Genomic DNA, 22656 nt, shown 5'->3' on the forward strand with positions numbered 1-22656 from the left:
TTTTATTTGTTGTGCTATAATCTGTTCACAAAATTAGTTTGATTCATTGATTATTGTTTTGTAGAGCTAACTGTGAGAAAGAAGCGGAATCATGCCGAGGAACAACCAAAGTGCAGTTTGTGCCACCAGTCGGGACACAATAGGGCACGTTGTCAAAGTACGATCGCGAACATGTTTGCAAAAGGTGGTGCCTCGTCCTCTAACCCTCTCAACAAGAAACGTGGTTCACCCTCACTCACTTGGAAGAAGAAATGAGGGTTGTCCTCAGTCCCTTCAAAGAAGAAAACACATTGATTTAGTGTGATCGGTTTTTTGTCATGTAACATATACAATGAATACTTGCTGGTTTTCTTGACTGTTGCTGGATTGTTGGTTTTTAGATTTGAGGGTTGTTTTGTTTTGGTATGTGAAGATGCAACCAGCTGCAAGTAACGTAACGTTTGTTTAGAACCAATTTAAAGTACTTTATGAATATGAAGGATGGCTTTCGCATGTATATTTTTTGCATATTTATGTCCCAAATTCCAAACCCAATTTCAAACAAGAACAAGTTCGAATGCCAAAGAAGAAGAAGCAAGCAAGCTAGCTCGCAAATGCATCGAACTCAAAATACAAAATTCAGACAAAACTATGATTTTCATCAAATTAATTCAACATACAAAATAACCCAACAATAACTACAAAACATAGAGCATATACAACAACATACACTAATTTCTCCAATTTTGCCTTCATTTCTGCTTTAATTTCGTCCAACATCAACTGTACAGCCCCAATGTTTTCATTAATTTCTGCTAAAGCCAACCCTAAATCAGAAGCAACAACTGAGGTTGACGAAAAAGAGGCTTCGCCTTGATTAATTGGCTCACACCACTTGAAGAAATTGCATTCGTTCTTCTCACAAGTAAAGTAAAGCTTCCCTTTTGACGGTTTGGTGTCGCTACTGACGATTCGGAGTGCCGCTACCTTCTTACAAAAGCAGAGCAGGGTCCTAAATCGAAGGTCGCGCCAATCGCAGTTGTCGTCGGAATTGCTGCTGGAAGTTGACCGATGCATTTCAAACGGTTTCTCGGTGTGTTGCAGGGATGGGGGAAACCAGACGAAGAATTAGGATTCTTCGCTGATTGTGTGGGGAAGAAAGAGAGTAAGAGTAATAAAAAAACGATGAAGTGTGTTAATGATAAAGAGAGGAAAATGAAATAATTTGGGGAAAATAAATAAATTTTATTTTTTAATAAAATAAATAAATGGTAGTGTTTTTTAAGAAAAAAGATAATTGGTATTTTTTGGTATTTTTTTGTTTAATTTAGTCAAACTTTTGCTAAGTAACGGTTGACTTGCGTATTTTAACGGAGCCGTCCAAAAAGGACCTAACCGAGAGCGATTTTCGTATGTTATGGACCCGAAAACCTAAAAATGAATGTAACGGACAAAATTCGTAATTTGACCAAACGTGTTAGGACCAAAAAGGAGTTGTACTCATGCATTAATTTCTCTCAAAAACCACAAACACAAAGACACAAATATATACACAACACAAAGTCACAAACTCATTTTCTCAATATATCACAAACTATGAAAACTCCTTCGCCCTAAAACGTCTCATCCTTTCTTGAATATCTCATTCAACCCCTTCTTACGACTCCGTCCTAGATTCCACCAAACGAAACTCGAGACTCGCATTTGTGTCAACTCCTGCAAGTGATCATAACCCCAAAACACGAAGCCCAGAACCCATCTACATAAAAAAAATAATGAGTTGGACCCAATCAACCTTATTTACCAACCAAATTATATAAAAAAATTTAAAGTTACAGGTTGAGAGTTGTTACTTGTCACTATTGAACTTGACGTGGCTTGAAGTTGATGGGTTGATTAAAAACTCAATTTTGTTAGCAAAACGCTTCTTCTTAATCTAATATGTGGTGGAAGTATAAATGGAATTTTTTTTTAAGTCGAAGTATTTATTTAGTACCTCAAGAATGTGATAGTGATGTTATTGTAATTATCCTCTAGTCGACCTCCTCAAAGCGACAGGATATTTTCTATTTACGACATCAATCATACACATAATTATCCCATAATATAAAATTCATTATTGATAATACTTGGACTTATTAAAATTGCACACTAGAAACCGTCACATTCATATCTTGTTCAATTATATACTTATTCAAATCCTATAGCCGCCCCAACTCATCTTTGCATCATATTTTCTTGAATTAACTATATTTGATATGTATATATCTAAATATATACTATTACTAGTCAAGCAAAACATCAAGGAATATCATAACCGATACCATGGAATTATTCATGTACAAACTTTTCCAAAAAATATATTTTTATTTAGGACTAAACAGCCAGAATAAAAAGACTGTAATACAGGAGGTTCATTAATGATCCTTATTCAAAACTAAACAAACAAAAATCTAAATCTAAATTTTTAAATATCCGCAACATAAGTCAACACCGGCGGAATGCTCTGTTCGTACCTGAAGAAATTGTCCGGATCAACTGCGGTTTTCACCTGAACAAGACGATCGAAATTGTCCTTGTAATACGGCTTGGCCCAAACACTAGCTTGTTCGTAACTCGTCTCACCAACAACGTTATTCACTCCAATGTCGAGATCTCTGTAGTTGAGATACGCTTCCCTGGGCGAGCTCGACACATAAGGAGTCATGTATTCGTAATACCTTCGGCTCCAGCTTATGTAACTGTCTGTGTCCGCAGCCTCGGAGTCTTGCCAGTAAGTTAGGCCGGCTAGTTTGTAGAGTGCACCGGCTCTGTGAGGAAATGGAGTCTGCGATTCGGGTATTTCATCCATTCTTCCACCGTACGGCACCATGTAGTAAATAGTCTCGTCTGCTTCCGGTTCGCGTAACATAGTCACCATACCTTCAATTGCGTCCAAAGGAACTGGTGTTCGGACATAGTCGGATTTGGCTTTGAGCTGCCTGATACCGGCCTGAGTCCGGTTGAGAAGAGTGTCTAGTGGATCGATCGGCATTTGGTTGGTAAATAAGGTGGATTGGATCCAGCTCATTTCCGTACAATCTTCTTTCACTAGTCCTAACTCAGGGAAGATTTCTTGCATGTACGACACTAATGCGTTGGCGCCGCCTTGGTACACTGAGAAGAAGTTAACTAGGACGGTCGTGTTCACCCTGAATACGACGACTCCAACGAACAAATCTTTGTCGGCTTGAGGCGCAACATATTGCCATTGGTACCATAGTCCTGTGCCGTTCTGTTCTTCCACGCTTCTGGTGATTGAGAAAACAGTGACTATTTCTGGAACATCCACCAGTTGTACCTTCCATGCAGTGATCACGCCGAAACTTCCACCTCCCCCACCTGTGATTGCCCAGAACAGATCCTCGCCCATCGATGTCCTGTCAAGAATTGTTCCATTCGCGTTGATTATTCTTGCATCAATAACGTTATCTCCTGCTAGTCCGTATTTTCTCAGCATTGCGCCGTAGCCTCCAGCACTGTAGTGCCCGCCTACACCGACCGTTACGCATATAGCCCCAGGAAATCCCAGAGTGGAGCTCTTTTCCGCAATCCTATAGTATACGATACCAGTGGTTGCACCCGCTTCAATCCAGGCCGTTTTCGCATCAACGTCGACCGTGACTTCGCTGAGATTGATCAAATCAACGATCACGAATGGGACTTGTGAGACATAGGACAGTCCCTCCATGTCATGGCCGCCACTTCGAGTTCTGATCTCCAGACCGCTTTGTTTGGCGCAGAGTATGACAGGCGGGATCTGAGATTCGTATTCTGGGGTTATGATCACTTGCGGTTTAGGAGTAGATTCCGACATGAATCTCGTGTTTCGGATGGAGAATTCAAGGATGGAAGTGTAGGAAGAATTTTCAGGGGTGTAAACAACGTTGGAAATCGAAGAGTAGTTTTGGCATGTCTGAGAGAGACATTCGAGAAAATCGTCTTGTTCATCGGCGGAAGCTGGCCATGAGATCGAAAAGATTAAAACAAGAAAGAATGACAGAGTTGAGATTGAAGAAGTTTTCATGATTTAAGATTTTGAGCAGATAAGTCTGTGCTTGTGGTGTTTGAGAGGAATGTAATTGTGCTTATTTATAATAATTAATTATTAATGATTTTAAGTGGGAAGAAATAATTACTTATCCAGAAACTATGTCACAAATTTTCAAGCAGCCAAGATAATATTCAATGTATTAGTTCAACAAATCATTTTTTTATTTAAATATCTTTGACATTTCTTCATCTCTTGAAGGAGTGTGGAAACAACAGTTCATATTATAATATTTTCATTGGTAGTCTTTCACTATCCATCTGAATCCTTTTATTTGAAAAAAATGCAACATGTACATGTATAAATACAACACCTCAAGTATAATATTTTCTTAGCCTCTAAGAATTCATTGAATGGTTGAGTATAATATAAATATATACTAATTTGTTTCACACATGAAGACAGGATCATGACAAAATGAAAATCTAGAGTATCTGAAAAAAAATGGTATTGATCTAGTAGTTACATTCCTAGTCCATAACTTTCCTTTCTTGCTGTAAAGATTCACTACCAATTTCTACATTACAAGCCCTACACAGTCAACGGGCTTCGAATTATGACCATTGCTCTTCGAATTGTGATGACGAAAACAAGACTTTTCGTTATTCGGTCGCTGAAGGCCTTTAGTCTCCATGTTATGTTTGCCGGTCCTTGGCGTGTTCGAGTTGCTTCTACACATGAGGAAGTCGTTTTACTTTTGGTGGCAGTACGTCAATCCGTGAGTATGTTATCTTGAAGGAAAAACGTTTCTTCTTAATTCAATCCGTGAGTACTAGTTGTGATGGTTTAAAAGAATATATGTCATGTATAATGAGACAGGATGAATATATAATTAAGAAAAGAAGAATGATAGCAAGTAGTAACACATAATGTGTTACCATACATGATACAACCATTTATTGCTCTAATTTCAAATAACATCACATTATTAAGCTCAGAACATCACCATCTACAATTTCTGAAGAATGCATCTTAATCACTTTTTTATTATTGTATCTAGAAAGCAATGGCGGAATGCTCTGTTCATTCCTAAAGAAATCGTGTGGATCAACCACCGTCTTCACCCGAACAAGCCGATCAAAATTTCTCTTGAAATATTTCTTCGCCCAAACGCTCGCCTCCGCATAACTCGTCTTACCTCCAACGTTATTGACACCGATGTCGAGGTCCCTGTAGTTGAGGTACGCTTCCCTCGGACTCCTCGAAACATAAGGAGCCATGTAACTGTAGTACCTCCTGCTCCAACTCATGTACATGTCCGAATCCCGAGCCTCGTCTCCAAGCCAGCTCACTATACAGGCAAGTTTGTACAAGTTTCCCGCCCTGTGCGGGAATGGAGTGGCGGATCCAGAAATTTCAGCCATTTTCCCACCATACGGGATTGTGTACACCATCGCGCCCTCTCCTCCCACTTCGTTGAGCAGTCTCACGATGCCTTCGAGCCCGCTCTCGGGAATGGGTTTCTGCACGTAGTCCGACTTCGCTTTTGTGTTCGCTGCAAGAAACAGAGTCCGGTCAAGTAAAACCTCCGGTGGCTGCTCCGGGGAAGACGGCCACAACGGGGCCGCGGAGAAATACATGACAGATTGGATCCAGCTCATCTCGGAGCAGTCCTCTTTTACAACACCCAACTCTGGGAAACTCTCTTGCAACATCGGAAGCATTTCCTCGGCGGAGCCGAGGAAATGCAACCAAAAAGTCGCTTGGAAAGTCGTGTCAACCATAATCATTGTTACACCGATGTATAAATTTGGGTCGAGCTTCGGAGCCACGTGTTGCCAGCGGTGAATCAGTTGAGTCGCATTCTGTTCCAGGCTTTTTACTACAGTGAAAGCAGTGACTTTTTCTGGCACGTCCACCAGTTGTACCTTATAGGCAGTAATCACGCCAAAACTAGCACCTCCGCCGCCTCTGATAGCCCAGAACAGATCTTCACCCATTGATTTTCTATCTAGAATTCTGCCTTTCACATCGATTATTCTTGCATCAATGACGTTATCAGCTGCCAATCCGTATTTTCTCAGCATTGTACCGTAGCCCCCGCCGCTAAAGTGGCCACCAACGCCAACCGTAGGGCAGAAGCCTGCAGGGAATCCGAGAACCGGACTTTTTTCTGCGATCCTGTAGTATAAAGAACCGATGGTTGCACCCGCTTCCACCCACGCGGTTTTCTCCTCAACGTCGACATTGATCTCACTGAGACCGATCAAATCAATTATCACAAACGGGAGTCGGGATACGTAAGACAAACCCTCGAAGTCATGGCCGCCGCTTCGAGTTCTGATTTCCAGACCACTTTGTCTAGCGCAGTATATGACAGGCGGGATCTGGGATTCGTGTCTTGGGGTTATGATCACCTGCGGTTTAGGAGTTGATTCGGAATCGAATCTGAGGTTTCGGATGGAGAATCGGAGGACGGGAGTGTAGGAAGAGTTTACATGGGTGTAAACAACGGTGGAAAAAGAGGAATAGTTATGGGATTGTTGAGAGAGACAGTGAAGAAAATCGTCGTCGGCGCCATAAGCAGAGGCTGCCCATGAGCATGAGCATGAGCAAATGAGAAGAAGAAGATGAATAGTTTTCATTATTTAGAAAGAAGAAAGATTGCTTTTCTGAAATAGTTATACTGGGAAAACAGCAATCATTCCGACACAAATCATCTTCAAAAAAGATCAATCAATTGAAATATGTAACAATTGAAAAAGTACAGGGGATAATCTAAATGAAATATATAATAGCAAGACACTATTATTAATCATTAATCTTATGGGTGGTTCAAGTCATCACAAGTCCAAAGAAAAAGGAAAGAAAAGCCAAACTAGAGGTGCTAAACTAAAAAAATCTCAAAAAATATATTAACTATATTCTATTTAATACTCTCTCCAACTCATAAAAATAGGCTGAATTTCCTTTTTTTCATCTGTTCCATAAAAATAATTCATACTTATTTATGGAAATCGTTTCTCCTCCTTTACTAATCATTTATAGTTCCAACATCCACTATATTTTTGAACTAATTTTTCTCATTCTCTCCTACTTTTTAATTTCACATTAAAAGTCAGGTCATCATCAAATAATCAATTTTTATAGGATGGATGTTGTAATTTTTTTTCTCTTTTGAGATTTCAACCGTCCCATTCTATTTGGTAAAATATCTCTTCATTCAAACTTAATCATATCACATTATATTCGGATCAATTCTTTTTTTGGTAAAGGATTTTAATGGAATTCCATTTTAATGAAGAGCATTAGTCGTATTCCGCTTCAGGGAGTGACGCATAACTCTTATGCGTCACTAACAAAAAGACGCATAATCCTTATGCGTCGCTATTAAACGACGCATAATCATTGTGCGTCGTTAGTTAATGACGCATAACCATTGTGCGTCGTTTATTAGAGACGCATAACACTTATGCGTCGTTTATTAGAGACGCATAATACTTATGCGTCGTTTAATAGCGACGCATAACTCTTATGCGTCTTTAGTTATCGACGCATAATACTTATGCGTCGTTAGTTGAGTTTTAAAACGGGCAGAAGGCAGAATCAGGCAGAAACGCGACGAAAGAGGCGAAGCAGGCGAGGCAGGCGATTTCCGACGAATCCGAGCAAAATCCGGCGAATTACCACCATTTTGCAACCATTTTCCGGTAATTGTTCTTCAATTTGGCTAAATACATCCTTTAATGTTTAATTTGGGCAGGTTTTCCGTTATTTAGTAAAAGTAGGGTTTTTGATTAAATTGATGGATTTTTGGTATTTTTGTGTTGTTTTGTTGCATATAAGTAGCGATTATGATGAAATTATGGGTTATGATGAAATTGATGGAATTTTTGGACGACTTTCCGTAATTTGTGTATTTCATATGGATTTAATTTAGCAAAATTAGCGTTTATGATGAAATTGTTGGATTTGTTGGTCGATTTTCCGTAATTTGGGTATTTCATATGCATATAATTGAATGGGTAGTAGCAATTGATTAAGTTTTTGTAATTGTGCCCCTTTTGGTGGGCGATTTTATGCATATATTGTGCCCCTAAGTTGCAATTTAGTTAGCTTGTTGATTGTTGAGTTGTTATGAAAAAAATTTGAAGCATGGGTGAATGTTTTGAAGTAGATGGCATCTGCAAGTTCCGAACAACAGTTATGCTATGGACCTGAGGATCCATCACTACTGTTTCATCAGAGCGAACACATTTCAAGCTCGTTGTTGGCGAATGGCACAACAAATGTGTTGAGAAGTCGTAGGACGGAGAGTAAGGTGTGGGCATTGCCTATACATGAAAATGTGATGTATTGGCTAGGTGTATGGGGGTTCAGAGGCGTGGTTGAATGTGGAAGACCGATGAGGATGGACAATGAGCTAATAACTGCCTTGATCGAGCGCTGGAGGCCTGAGACACACTGTTTCCACCTTCCAGTTGGGGAAGTTACTGTTACCTTACAGGATGTGCAAAGCCTGTGGGGTTTGAGAGCAGACGGTCGTGCTTTCACTGGCCGTGACTACCCTGTTGGATTTGAAGATTGGTCCAGCAAGTGTAGAGATTTGTTGGGATGGATACCTGACTCAGAAATCGAAACGAAGCACGGTGGTTTGTTGATGACGTCTCTGATCCACCAAGCGACGATGCCGTTGGGTGATGGGCTGCCTGTGTATGCATACATTCAAAGAGCACGCATACATGCTCTGATCCTGTTAGGGGGGCTTATTTTACCGGACACCACAGGGTGCAAGGTCCCCTTTATGTGGTTAAATGCCTTAGACGATCCGGAAGATGTGGCTAATATCAGTTGGGGTAGTGCTGCGTTAGCATACCTGTATCATTATTTGTGCGAGGCTTCTGTAGGCAGACAGAGAAGAGATGTCGGTGGACCTATGGTTCTCTTGCAGCTGTGGGCATGGGAAAGAATGCCTACATTGAGGACGACTTGGTAATTCACGAAAGAATCTAAACCCATTAGGATTGTATTCCGGAAGTGGTTGTTCACCTTGCATAACAGGTTTACATGGTACTATCTCATCATCAGAACTAGCACCGACATCATCAGCACCATCACCATCACTGAGATCGGGGTCTGGCTCTGTCTCGGATAGTGGCCTTGGCTCATCAAGATCATCTGCATCATCTACCTCATCATTCAATCCAACACCAACATCAGCAACATCTACAACATCTACAACATCTCTCTGCTCATTCATTTGGTCCACCCTCGCAGATGATCCAATACCACACTCAAAACTCATTTGTTCAAACCTCGCAGATGCTCCAATACCATAATCAACAACTGGTGGGATTTCTTCACTCCTCACAGGTGAATACTCAACAAATAATTCAATACACCCACTTGAATTTTGAGCATTGTTGAACATAAACATTACACTATCATCATTGCGAATCACAGAACATGTATAACTCATACCGGAACCATAGACTATACATTGTCTCCATAATAATTCAATTGTGTGTTGGTTCATATCTATTCCCATCGCATCACAAATCATTGCTACCAACTCATAATAGGAAACACATGAATTTAATATAATGGAGCTCCTCGCACGAGGTGGGTCATAACCAATACCCATATGTGGTAGTTGAACTACTCTACCACCCCAATACAAACTCACAAATACTTGCATGATTTCTGCATCAAAAACATATAAACCAACGACAATTATGGACATTTTCCTACAAGCCCTAATTTGTATAAATTGGGTAAAACTAACAAATGAAAGCACAATAAACATGAATAATGATGAATGTAGCTAAATTGATGAACAAATTACCGGATCTTATGGAGAAATCGCCGGAAATTGCCAGAAAACGCCGGAAATCGCCGAGATAGAGGAATTGAAAGTGTATGAAGGTGCGTTCTGTGATCTGCGTGTGACTGGAGGCAGATAAAAGCCGCCTTAACGACGCATAACCAATGTGCGTCGTTCATGAGCGACGCACAACCCTTATGCGTCGTTAAGCGACGCATAATCCTTATGCGTCATTACTTAACGACGCATAATGGTTATGCGTTTCATTAAGAACGACGCACAATCATTATGCGTCACTCCCTCAATTAGAATGAATCTATTCTCCTTCATTAAATTGGAATTCCATTACTCTCTTAGCACAAAAGAAGAAAGACCTCCATTATATTCATAATTCAACGCTTGCGTTCACGTTATTTTTTTATGTTCTTTCGTTCACGTTATTAGTATATACTTATCATAAAATACAGTGCAAAAAAATGTCTAAATTTCAACATTAATAGTCCTATAGACGACCTATTGTATTTGTATCTAACTTCCTCAAACTCTATATTTAAAGCAAATACTGTAAATTGTAAAGAGAGATACATAATCAAATTTCGGAAAGGTCGTCAAAATGTGTTAGGAATTTAAATAATTTAGTACTCCATCCGTCTCAAAGTAGATGATCCATTCCTTGGGTGGTACGAGATTTTATGCAACTTTATTTTGTGTGTTAAAAGGAGATAATAAAGTAAAAGAGATAAAATAAAGTAGAAATATAAGTGTTTCTATTTTAGTAATGAGTCATCTTAGTTGACACACACTGAATAGAAAAATGAGTCAATCTTTAGGACGGTAGGACTGAGGAAGTAGTATATTTGGATTGAAAATATATGCATAAGGTATTTAGCTTTGGATCAATATTTATAATATTAAATAACTTTTCAGGAGGCAATGCTATATTTCGCCTGACCTTATTTTTTTTATTTCTTGCCCTAATAAAACAGAGGCAAAACAGAGATAATCATTATGGACGGGACAAATTGCCCAAAAAAAATCAAGAAGTTTTAGTAAAATTCTAGTCAATCTCAGAGTCTAAAAAAGGCAATTAAAAGGTGACCAATTAGGTAATGAAACAATTAATTGATTTCTCTTTTCCAATAAATATGGCGTGTTTTCATTTTTGAAACATTGCATTAAAAGTGACTCATTCTACTAAAACCAGTGTATTTCCGACAGTGAACTTCATAGATTTACAATAACAATTCTTAATATACATGTCCAAAGGTAATGATACATAGAAAATGTAAAGTATTATACAGTATTTTGCTTTAGAGTATGTTACTATAACAACATATATACTCTTAAGACAAAATAAAATTAGATGAAGCAAATCAAACTAACATCCAGATATGTATAGAGTGAATCACGCAATTGAATGCAATGGCGGAATGCTCTGTTCATTCCTGAAGAAATTGCCGGGATCAACAACAGTTTTCACCCGAACCAGCCGGTCAAAATTGCCTTTGAAATATCTCTTCCCCCAAACGCTCGCCTGAGCATAGCTCGTGTTTCCCACAATGTTGTTGACTCCAAGGTCAAGATCCCTGTAGTTGAGATACGCTCCTCTAGGACGACTCGTGACGAAAGGAGTCAAGTATTTGTCAAACCTCCTAGTCCAACTTATGTACTTGTCTGACTTCTGAGCATCATCTTCGCCCCAAAATACTACATGGTGAATTTTGTACAAATTCCCCGCCCTGTGCGGAAAAGGAATGGCGGATTCAGAAATCTCCGCCATTCTTCCACCGTACGGGGAAATGATGAGAGAGGCGTCTGCAGCCTCCGCCTCGTAAAACAGCCTCCACATGCCTTCCAACCCATGTTCGAGAATGGGCTTCTGCACGTAATTCGATTTTCCTTTGATGTTTGTGACACTGCTTTGAGTTCTGTTTAGCAACGCCTCCTTTGGAGATTCAACGAGGAAACCATAATGGAATAGGACTGATCCGATCCAGCTCGTTTCGATGCAGTCTTCTCTTACTAGCCCGAGCTCCGGGAAGTTTTCTTCCATCATTGGAAGTAGTCTGTCGATTCGGCCGAGGAAGAGAGAGATGAAAGAAATGTTGATCGTCTGATTCTTTCTTTGCTTTGTGGTGTTCACCTTGGCTACCGCGATCCCAATCCGTAGATCTTTGTCGAGCTCGGAAGATATGTATTGCCAGCGGTGAAAGAGTTGAGTCGCATTTTGCTCTAGTGTCCTATCGACTCTGAAAACAGTGACTGTTTCTGGAACGTCCACCAATTTTACCTGTTGGAATCATTCAAGCCATCAAATACGGGAATACAAAAAATTAAAGTCCTTTTATATTTTTCCATTTTGAGTCGTCCAGGAAAACTAGTCACCTTCTATTTTTTGTTCTGAATTTCTCTTTGTACCGCTATTTTTTATATTCAGCTTCTATTTTACTAATTTTGCTTTAAAATTTATCTCTCACATTGTATATTCTATTATTATGGGTGTTTACTAATGAGTTTGGGTTTAAATTATTCCGTTTTCTTAATTATAGTAAATCAGAATATTTCATGCAGTGTTATTTAATAAGTTCGAAAATACTCCATTAGTTTTCGAGTAATACCTTCCAAGCAACTATCACACCGAAGCTAGCACCTCCACCGCCTCTGATTGCCCAGAATAGATCCTCACCCATTGATTTTCTATCAAGAATCCTGCCGTTGACATCGATTATTCTTGCATCGATAACATGATCTGCAGCCAAGCCATATTTTCTCATCAACGTTCCATAGCCTCCTCCACTGATGTGCCCGCCGACACCAATTGTCGGACAGACACCACCAGGAAACCCAAGAATCGAGCTTTTCTCCGCAATCCTGTAATATAAAGAACCAAGGGTTGCGCCGGATTGAACCCATGCCGTCTTCTCACCAACATCAATACTTATTTCACTTAATTTGATCAAATCAATTATCACAAACGGGACTTGTGATACATAAGATAGCCCCTCTAAGTCATGGCCACCGCTTCGAGTTCTGATTTGCAATCCCTTATTTTTGGCGCAATATATGATTGGAGGGATCTGGGATTCGTGCTCAGGGGTGATGATCACTTGCGGTTTTGGAGTAGAATCCGAGGCGAATCTCAGATTCTGAATGGAAAACAATAGGATTGACGAAAAGGAAGAGTTGATTTGGGTGTAGACATGGTTGGAAATGGAAGAGTAGTTGTCGAATTGATGGGAGAGGCACTCAAGGAAATCATCAGTAGATACTTCTTGTGAGCATGAAACATTAATCAGAAGAAGGATTACAGTGATGCTGAAAATACTTGCCTTCATAGCTGCAATATGATCTTAATTTTGGTCACAAGCATAAGTCAATCAACGCAGCGAGGGATGCGTTATAATGTTAACTTTCTTAAATTGTTAACTTGTTAACTCATCAACGCAGTGCATTAAAAATATCAACACATCAATGCTGACATTTTAATATACCACTGTCAAATATCAACTAAGTTTATGTTGACATTTCAATACGATAGTGTTGACATTTTTATTACATTACGCAGATGAGTTAGCAGAGTTAGCAACCTAAGAAAGTTAACAATGGATCACACCTCTTGCCATGTGATGTATTCTGACCACTAAACCTTACTCGATATATTATTGCTTGTTAATTGTCATCCATGTATATACTCCCTCCGTCCCACTAGAAAGAAACGTTTTCCTTTTTGGGTTGTCCCATTAAAAATGAAACGTTTCTTAAAATAGAAACAACATCATCTCTACTTTTTCTTCTCTCTTACTTTACTCTCTCCTCATTTACTCACAAAACAATCCTACATAAAATCTTGTGCCAAAAAGCAAACGTTTTATATTTATTGGGACGGAGGGAATATATTTTAAGGCAAAGCACATGTAGAGCTCATTGTACTAATAATACAATTTGTTTCATAAGGCCCTTAATTCAACAAATTTTGGTTTAATTAGATACTTGTATAGTTATATTAATTCAATTTGTTTCATTACGTCTTTGTACATCTTTTTGTTCATTAGAGGTTCTTCTACTATTCCATTTTGATTTATGGGGTTTTTATATTTAAATTTGGTTGTATATAATACATCAATATTTAATTTATTTTTCTTGTGTTAATTAAGTTGAAATTAATTAATTTATAATATCGATTCAATAATCATTGAAAAAATAAAAAAAAGTTATAGATTGATATTGCATATTATCACCTTATAAAATTTTGATTTTCCAACAAGTTCTTAGTCAATATTACAACTGAATTATCTTCAAACAAATAAGAGATAAAAAACAATTCAATTAATATAAGATAAGTAAATTAAATTTTAACGTTCGTTATATAAAGATCCAATTAGAGAATATCTATAATAAAAATATATTCGTATAAGGACTTAATGGAATAAAAATTGTAAATGGATTTAAAATGAAATAAAAATTTATAGAGAGACGTAATGAAATAACAATCATGGAATAAAATAAGATATAAAATCAAATTAAATAAAGCAAGTTGAGCTGTCATAAAAGTTGGTCAGTTTTAGTGGTTCAAACTTCAAACTCAAACAATAATGCATGATAAAAAATAGTACAATGTTCCAAATTAAGTAATTACTATGCTTTGTCTTATTAATTTCATTATATATTTCATGTTGACAATATTATATCCTTATCATATTAATAGATAAAAACACAAAATATAAATGATATATAATTAAACGATTTCTTTGTGGATCTATAAGTACAATCACGTTAATTGCACTTAATTATTTGAGATTAAATATAAAAGACATGATATCATTTTCTGGTTTTAAATGAAGTTTCATATACTATTAAAACTATTTGATTATGATGTGATCGTATTTTCAAAGTATCATATGATGATATGATTATGAAGCATTTATTATAAGTCAAATTGTGCTCCCCTAATTTTAATTCAAAAGCTTAATCTATCATCTATAATCCAACATCAATACTCCATAACCCATATAACTATATTTCCACGACCTATTCAAAAGTAGGTAAAAAAGAATACAAGAGCCAACACTCAGCTATTGCCTTGCATAGCTGTCGAGTTGTCGTTGCTTGCTTGACAGCGGTGACTCAACAGCTACGCAATTAGAGATGTTGTCTTAAACAAATTTTATATACATATGTTTTGATAAATGAAAGGCTCCAAGAAAAGAACGATGAGCAAGAGTACAACACCACCACAACAACAAGAACACAACCAAACGAAGTCCAACGAAAATCCTAGTACTAATGCAAGACTTTATATATCTATATATATCCACACTCTCTACAATCATATAAAAAACAATCAAAGAATATGGAATTGTTGGTGAAACTGAATCTTACCTGTTTGAATTTGAAGAATGTTGACATCAAGTTGAAGAAGATTAATGGGCACACACTCCTTCACCTCCTCACTCTCTAGAAGCAACTCAAACTCAAACACGAACCTTTCCTTCTGCTTTGATCTTCAGCACGACACAAAAAACATAGTAACAAACAGACAAAGTAATGTTAGATTAATCATTTTGGGATTAAGTGTGTCAAAACTTAACTTTGTAAGTTGACTTACTAAATAATACTAGCTCCAAACTAGAATCATCCCTTAGATAATAGAAGTTAAAGAACAAGTAAACAAGACCATGACACAATAGCAAATCACATTAAAATATACTATTACTATAAAACCTTACTAGCTCACTACAGACAAGTTCATTTTCCATTAATAATATTTATATACTTTATTAATTTATCATTAAGTTATGGTATTATAAGAAAACAGTTTTGCACCTAAAAATTATAAACGTTTTAGTTATAAATTATTTAAAAGATTACTTAAGCAACATTTTTGGAATTTTTCCAATCAGAAAACAAAAAATCTCCATATTTATTTCTTAATCATCACCCTAAAGATCATTGCCAGCTAAATGAGTCCAAAATTAGTATCCAAAAGTAGCATCTATGATCTACCACAAACCATAGAGACAAAGCCAGAAATTTTGTACGTTATCTAAATATTCAATTTTGTCGTATCATTTTGAAGTTCTAAAGAAAAATGGCCACCCTAAGGTAATTGCAAAAGAAATTCAACCGCGAGACATTTGAAACCCAAAATACATTTAGGATGAAACATTTTTATTAAAATCCTAAAATAATGAGATTAAATTGGATATCTACTTTGAAAAGACCGGCTCCAACCTAGTAGCACCAATATCAAAACAACACAACGTAATAATTTATGTGAGACAGTAAATGAGTAATTATTAGAGAACTTTGACAAAGGTGTAATTATTGTTACCAGCATTGGGATTGGAGGCATTAGACGTGATTATGGGTAGATCGTTTACAAAAATGTACTCCCTCCCTCCCAAGATATTTGATTGACTTCTTTTATGCACTCATTTTGAAAAAATTGCAATAAATAGTTAGAGTGGATAAATAGTGACGTAAAAGTGATAATAATGTAGATAAACATCTTCTCTACATAATTCTCGCTTTTACTTTACTATTTATCCATTCTAACTATTTATTGCAATTTTTTCAAAACGAGGGCAAAAGAAGCCAATCAAATATCTTGGGACGGAGGGAGTATCTATATTGTTCCTATATATTAATAAAGTGAAGGTAATCTGGTGGTGAGGAGGAAATATACATGCAATCGTTTATAAAAGGATATTCGTCCATAAAATCATAATCTTTGACCAAATTTTAATATTTACCACTAACTTTAAAATTGGTCTTAATTATTATAAAATTCACATTTTATTTGTTATTCCTCAAAGCAGATTAATCACCATAAACAACTAACTTTGTGCAATTTTTTTTATCATACTTGGCACTAATAAATCAATGTGGTTTTCTATGCTAATTTTTTATCCTACTTCCAATGAACTTAAAATGTGGAGAAAAATATCATAAATATTTCACAGTTACCCACGCAGAATAAGTTTTTCTCCAAAGATATCTTGTTTGCGTTGGATTGGGAAATAACAAAAAGAATGTTAAGTTATATTTAAGACCAACTTTAAAGTTCGTGGAAAAATAACAAAATTTGGCAAAAGTTCATGATTTTAGGGAACAATATCCCTTTTATAAAATACAAACCAAGAAAGGATATTCAAATAAACGTGGTTTTCTATGTGGATTTTTATCCATCATGCCGCGAAATTAAAAAGTAATCCAAAATATCATAAATATTTCATGGTTGTCCACGTAGAATATATTTTTCACCGAAGATATATAATTTGGGTTGGGTTGGAAAATAACAAATAGAATGTTAAGTTGTGATATTTAAGACCAATTTGAAAGTTTGTGGGAAATACCAAAATTTGGCCAATGTTCATGGTTTTAGAGACTAATAAATTATTCATTTGTAAAATACAAACCAATAAAAGATATTCAAACTCACCGATGCGGCGTCCATCAATAGAGATGTTGGGGATATGGGAAATGTTGGGCCATTGAGAATCAGCTGCATCACTTGCTTCTTCAACACTTATTTCTGGGCATCCCTCAATTTCTAATTCAGTGATTCTCAAATATGTTAGACGGGGGGATTTTGGGAGACGGGCAATTATTTCGGTTAGATTATCTAGGCTACTTAAATCCTCCAACCACAAACGCTTGAGTGAGGATCCTAGCATTTCACATGGCAAAGACAGCAAAGCCTCGCACTTATTTATCCTCAAAGTTGTAAGGGATCTGAGACTTTCTTGTGATTGTTGTACGCCAAGATCTCCTATCCGTTTCAGATTTGGGCAATCCTTTATGCGCAACTCTTTCAAAGAATTGAGGGTGCCTAGACCATCTGGTATTTCTCTCAAATTGGAACACCGCTTTATAGTCAACTTTGAGAGATTTGGATTACTATAGAATAGCCAATCTGGGAGACTGATACGGGACCCCCGTCAGCTAGGCTCAAGGAGCGCGGAGCGTCGCAAGATGCGGAGTTGGACGCCGACACCAACATGCCGGCGGAGCAGCGCGAGCCGGAAACAACGCGAAGGGATCGAGCGGAGAGAAGACAGACGAGAAGGCCTTCGCGCTATGGCGACTTTGTCGCACGTTAAGTGCATGATCCATGGGCTTTTTTATTTATTTTATTTATTTTATTTGCAAGCCTTTTATTTTAGGTAATTAGTTAAGATAGGTAATTATTTATACGTCAATCTTTATTTTAGGTAATTAGGTCTTTTTTGGTAAATCCTTTCCCGGATCGAAGTTGGATCCTTAGCTTATAAATAGGCGTCGATATCATTCTTTTTTTCTCAAGAAATAAAATACCTTTTTTACGCAATTTATCGTTGTTTTCCTCGTGCACGAAAGCACGAACCCTCGAACTCGACGCCGGATTGATCGACGGGCAAAGCCCCCGCGACGTTCGACGAGATTTCATATCGTTCCGGAACTTTATTCATAACAAGTGGTGCTTTCATCCTGAACTCACGGTAGTATGTCGGAACACACCGAACCGATGACTATCCGCGGTCTGGAGCCGCTGCCTCAACCCCCGACGCCGTTGGACGCGGGATCTCTCGCGATGGAACACATGCTCACATCACTAGCTCGCATGGAGGCAGAGTTGAAGGAGTTGAAACTAGCGAACCGGCGTGACCACGGCCCCGTCGCGGCAAGCGCACCCTAGCGACCGGATCCAGAGCCTCCCTCTGGCAGATTCGCGCAGCCTCCCCACGCACCTGTGACCAGCGCGTATCGGACAGGGCCTTCGCGGTCCATGATGGGAAACTCAGCCGCCGGTGGTTTTCTGGGGTTTCCTTCGAACCCTACCCAAGTTCTTGGAGTTCAGCCGCCATTGAACGTGGCTCATCCAGGAGTCCAGCCAAACACTAGCCTTAATCTTGGGCAACAAGCGACATCCCCGGGGGGTACCCAGGGTGGCAGCCGCAGCCTACTCCGACCCCGGGATTGACCTCTTGGACGGGTCCGACCCATACGTCGTGGGACCTTCCGAGGCCGAGTCCGGAGGAGCCTTTACATCGTCAGCCGACGAGTTGGGATAATCCTGCGTTGCGACAGACTTATGGTCAGCAACCCGAGTTCTCGAAGCAATTCAAGATGCAACAACCACGATTTGATGGCTCGGATGCGGCGAATTGGATTTCACGAGTACAGTACTATTTCGGGCATTTATTGATGCCCGAGGATCAGCGATTACACTATGTGGTGATGTTATTCGACCTACCAGCTTCGGAATGGGTTTTCAACTATCGCGAGAATAACCCGATGGCTCGGTGGCCGGATTTTTTGGAAGACGTGCGTCGACGGTTTGACCCGCAGTACTTTCAGAACTTCATTGGCCTGATTGCCAAGTTATGCCAATCGGGATCCTTGGCGGAATATCACACGGCTTTCGAGACAATGCTTAACCGGGTTCGGGGGGTACCAGAATATATCCTGCTGCCAATTTACGTCGAGGGTCTTCAACAACCAGTTAAGAATCAGGTTAAACACCAGAACCCATCAACAGTGGCGGCAGCAATGGCTTTAGCAACCGAGTACGACAGCTGCTTGGAGCGCCCCCCGCCAGTATCGGGGGGACAATGTCGTAATTGGCAGAACCGTGACCCGCGACCGCAGGCACATCCCCAGCAGCAATTAGCAGTACCGGCGCCCCCTGCTCAGCAGAACCGACCCCCCCTGTCCAGGGGATCGGAGTATGGCAAGTTACCGGTGGTGCGTTTGACGGCAGCTGAACGGGCCGAACGTTCGAAGCTCGGTCTCTGTTGGTACTGCCCTGAAAAGTGGGCCGCAGGCCACTCCTGCAGGGGCCGTTTTTTGGTATACATGGGGGCGGATATGGAGTCAGACGAGGAGTCTGAGGGCCTACAGGAGAAGCAAGATGAGCCGCCGGTAATATCAGCGGATTTGTCCCACATCTATGCCTTGGATGGGCGGCAACGGGAAGACGACATTGAATTACGGGGGCAGATTGGCGACAGTCCCGTAAGGATCCTGGTGGACACGGGGAGCTCCCACAATTTTTTGCACCCCCAGATAGCGGAGAAACTAGCCCTTCCCCTCCGGCAAATCCGACCCTTCCGGGTGTACGTAGGGAACGGTGAGTCCTTGCTGTGTTCCTTCGCCAGCATCCAGACCAGAGTAGTAATTCAGAAGCATGTCTTCTTGGTCGATCTCCACATCCTCCCCGTGCATGGCCCTGATGTGATTTTGGGTAGGATTTGGCTCAAACAAATGCGCAGAGTCACAAGCTACTATATCGATGGCACATTAGAGTTCACCAGGAATGGGAGGAGGGTGTGCCTTAAGCTCGTTCCGCCTTCAGCTGAAGAAGTTTCCTTGAAGACACTCTCAACCCTACTAACATTGCAGGGTGGGGCTGAGATGTATGAGTTGATACAAGCACCGACGACGGAACATCAGTCGGGCGAGGCTGACAATAGCCCTTCCTTTCCACGGGATCTGCCGGATGAGATTCGGAGCGTGCTAGAAGCACACGGCGAGGTTTTTGGTCTGCCGACGAGCATGCCCCCCAGACGGCGCTTTGACCACAAAATCCACCTCTTACCGAACACCAAACCGGTTAATGTGAGGCCGTACCGTTACCCGTACTTCCAGAAAAATGAAATAGAGAAGCAGGTGAGGGAGATGTTAGAATCTGGATTGATTCGCCCGAGCCAAAGCCCTTTCTCTTCCCCTGTTCTGTTAATCAGGAAGAAGGATGGGTCCTTTAGGTTCTGCATTGATTATAGAGCACTGAATGCCGCGACCGTCCCCGATCAGTTTCCCATACCAACAACGGATGAGTTGTTCGATGAATTGGGGGCAGCGAGGTTTTTTACAAAGTTAGACTTACGATCAGGCTACCACCAGATCCGCATGAGCGACGAGGATATTTTCAAAACCGCATTTCGTACACATGACGGACATTTTGAGTTCTTAGTGATGCCATTCGGGTTTACTAACGCACCCTCGACATTTCAGGCGGCGATGAATGAAGTCTTCAGACCACTCTTGCGTAAATCGGTGATAGTATTTTTTGACGATATACTCATTTATAGCCCCTCGCTGCTGGCACATGCCCGTCACGTTCATGAGGTTCTATCTATTCTCAAGACTCACCAATTTTTGTGAAGATGTCAAAGTGCACTTTCGCGTGTACCACGGTGGAATACTTAGGGCACCTTCTTACGGCGGGAACTCTGAAAGCCGACCCGTCAAAGATCGAAGCAATGGTGGCATGGCCTGTCCCAACCACAGTGAAGCAATTACGGGGGTTCCTCGGCCTGACGGGTTACTACCGTCGTTTCATTGAGCATTATGCTTCCATCGCTGGACCGTTGACAGAACTATTAAAGAAGGACGGTTTTGCGTGGTCCCCAGCGGCGGCCGACAGTTTCGCAGCACTGAAACAGGCTATGACGTCTGCCCCTGTCCTGCGACTTCCAAATTTTGAGCGGACTTTTTATTTAGAGACGGACGCATCGGATTTCGGAATCGGAGCTGTTTTGCTCCAAGACGGACATCCTTTGGCATTTTTCAGTAAGAAGATGGGCCCGAGACGGCGTGTCTCGTCGACCTACCACAAGGAATTATATGCCATTGTTGAAGCGGTACAGAAATGGCGACAATATCTGTTGGGACGGGAATTCGTCATTCGCAGCGATCAGAAGAGCCTGAAAGAGTTGCTGCAGCAGATAATTCAGACTCCGGATCAACAATTTTACGCCCGGAAATTGATGGGTTACAAATTCCGCATTGAGTATAAAACAGGGGCATCCAATAAAGTAGCGGATGCATTGTCTAGACGGGAGGTCGACGTTTCTAATAGTGATACCATGACCCCCGTAGATGACGGAGCGGCGGCGGCAGTAGGGGTGAACCGCGAACCCACGATCTCGACGGAGGAAATGGGGCAGGCTTTGATGGCACTGGCGCATCCGATTCCGGACATTTGGGCACTTCTGCGACAAGAGACACAAAACACGCCGGATTTGATCGAGTTACAGGCGGCTTTGAAACACGGAAAAGCGGACCGAGCAATTTCCTTAGTAGACGGATTACTGTACTACAACCGTCGCGTTTATGTGAGTCGTGATTCCGAGGCCAAAACGACATTATTACACGAACATCACTCGTCCCCATCAGCTGGTCATCCGGGTGTGGACAGGACGTTTAGGCGCCTTGCATCCGCGTTCTATTGGAAAGGAATGCGTAAAGATGTTAAAAAGTTTGTCAGTTCCTGTTACGATTGCCAGACTACAAAATATTCTACTCAAAAACCTGCGGGCCTACTACAGCCACTCCCTATCCCCTTACAAGTGTGGGAGGATGTGTCAATGGACTTCATTACGGGGCTCCCACCGTCTCGAGGGTACACAGGCGTAATGGTGGTGGTAGATCGCCTTTCGAAGTACGCTCACTTCGCCTTGCTCCCAGTTCGCTACAACGCCTTGAAGATCGCGAACTTGTTCATCGAAACGGTGGTCAAACACCATGGGTTTCCTAAAACCTTGGTGTCGGATCGCGATCCTATTTTTCTAAATGATGTTTGGAAGGACATGTTGCGTTTAAGCGGCACTAAACTTCATTTCTCCACAGCATATCACCCTCAAACGGACGGGCAGACGGAGGTTAGGAATAGGGGATTGGAGCAGTATCTCCGAGCGTTCACCGCTGATAGCCCGACTAAGTGGGCAAATTTTTTGCCATGGGCCGAGCTCGCCTTGAACTGTTTCCATCACGAGGGACTTGGCAGGTCGCCATTTGAGGCTTTGTACGGGCGCGAGCCCCCTCCATTAATCGTGGCACA

The 22656-nt window shown here is 40.4% G+C and overlaps 3 protein-coding genes across 3 annotated transcripts; all 3 read right to left on the reverse strand.

The window, feature by feature from the left end:
* Window positions 1-1456: 1456 nt before the first annotated feature.
* On the reverse strand, window positions 1457-4109 carry LOC121777574 (berberine bridge enzyme-like 18). The gene is made up of 2 exons (XM_042174870.1): window positions 2496-4109; window positions 1457-1738 (listed from the first exon to the last, which is right to left on the reverse strand). The coding sequence occupies exons 1-2, from the start codon at window positions 4043-4045 to the stop codon at window positions 1603-1605; spliced, it is 1686 nt and encodes a 561-aa protein (XP_042030804.1). The 5' UTR covers window positions 4046-4109; the 3' UTR covers window positions 1457-1602.
* Window positions 4110-4901: 792 nt separating this feature from the next.
* On the reverse strand, window positions 4902-6771 carry LOC121775836 (berberine bridge enzyme-like 18). Its single transcript, XM_042172910.1, has one exon. The coding sequence runs from the start codon at window positions 6652-6654 to the stop codon at window positions 4990-4992; it is 1665 nt and encodes a 554-aa protein (XP_042028844.1). The 5' UTR covers window positions 6655-6771; the 3' UTR covers window positions 4902-4989.
* A 4248-nt stretch (window positions 6772-11019) lies between these two features.
* Window positions 11020-13236, reverse strand: LOC121776053 (berberine bridge enzyme-like 8). The gene is made up of 2 exons (XM_042173173.1): window positions 12452-13236; window positions 11020-12123 (listed from the first exon to the last, which is right to left on the reverse strand). Exons 1-2 carry the CDS (start codon window positions 13166-13168, stop codon window positions 11239-11241), a joined length of 1602 nt encoding a protein of 533 aa, XP_042029107.1. The 5' UTR covers window positions 13169-13236; the 3' UTR covers window positions 11020-11238.
* Window positions 13237-22656: the final 9420 nt, after the last annotated feature.

This window comes from Salvia splendens, chromosome 18 (genome assembly GCF_004379255.2).
Source record: "Salvia splendens isolate huo1 chromosome 18, SspV2, whole genome shotgun sequence".
Lineage (NCBI taxonomy): Eukaryota > Viridiplantae > Streptophyta > Magnoliopsida > Lamiales > Lamiaceae > Salvia > Salvia splendens.

What these genes read in the sequence shown, in the direction of transcription:
- LOC121777574 (XM_042174870.1), bottom strand. Translation starts at nt 4,045, where the DNA reads ATGAAAACTTCTTCAATCTCAACTCTGTCATTCTTTCTTGTTTTAATC. An exon ending in GATCCGGACAATTTCTTCAG is followed by an intron (nt 1,739 to 2,495) that starts GTACGAACAGAG and finishes TTTTTTATGTAG; the next exon opens with ATGGGTTCTGGGCTTCGTGT.
- LOC121775836 (XM_042172910.1), bottom strand. Translation starts at nt 6,654, where the DNA reads ATGAAAACTATTCATCTTCTTCTTCTCATTTGCTCATGCTCATGCTCA.
- LOC121776053 (XM_042173173.1), bottom strand. Translation starts at nt 13,168, where the DNA reads ATGAAGGCAAGTATTTTCAGCATCACTGTAATCCTTCTTCTGATTAAT. An exon ending in GTGTGATAGTTGCTTGGAAG is followed by an intron (nt 12,124 to 12,451) that starts GTATTACTCGAA and finishes TGATTCCAACAG; the next exon opens with GTAAAATTGGTGGACGTTCC.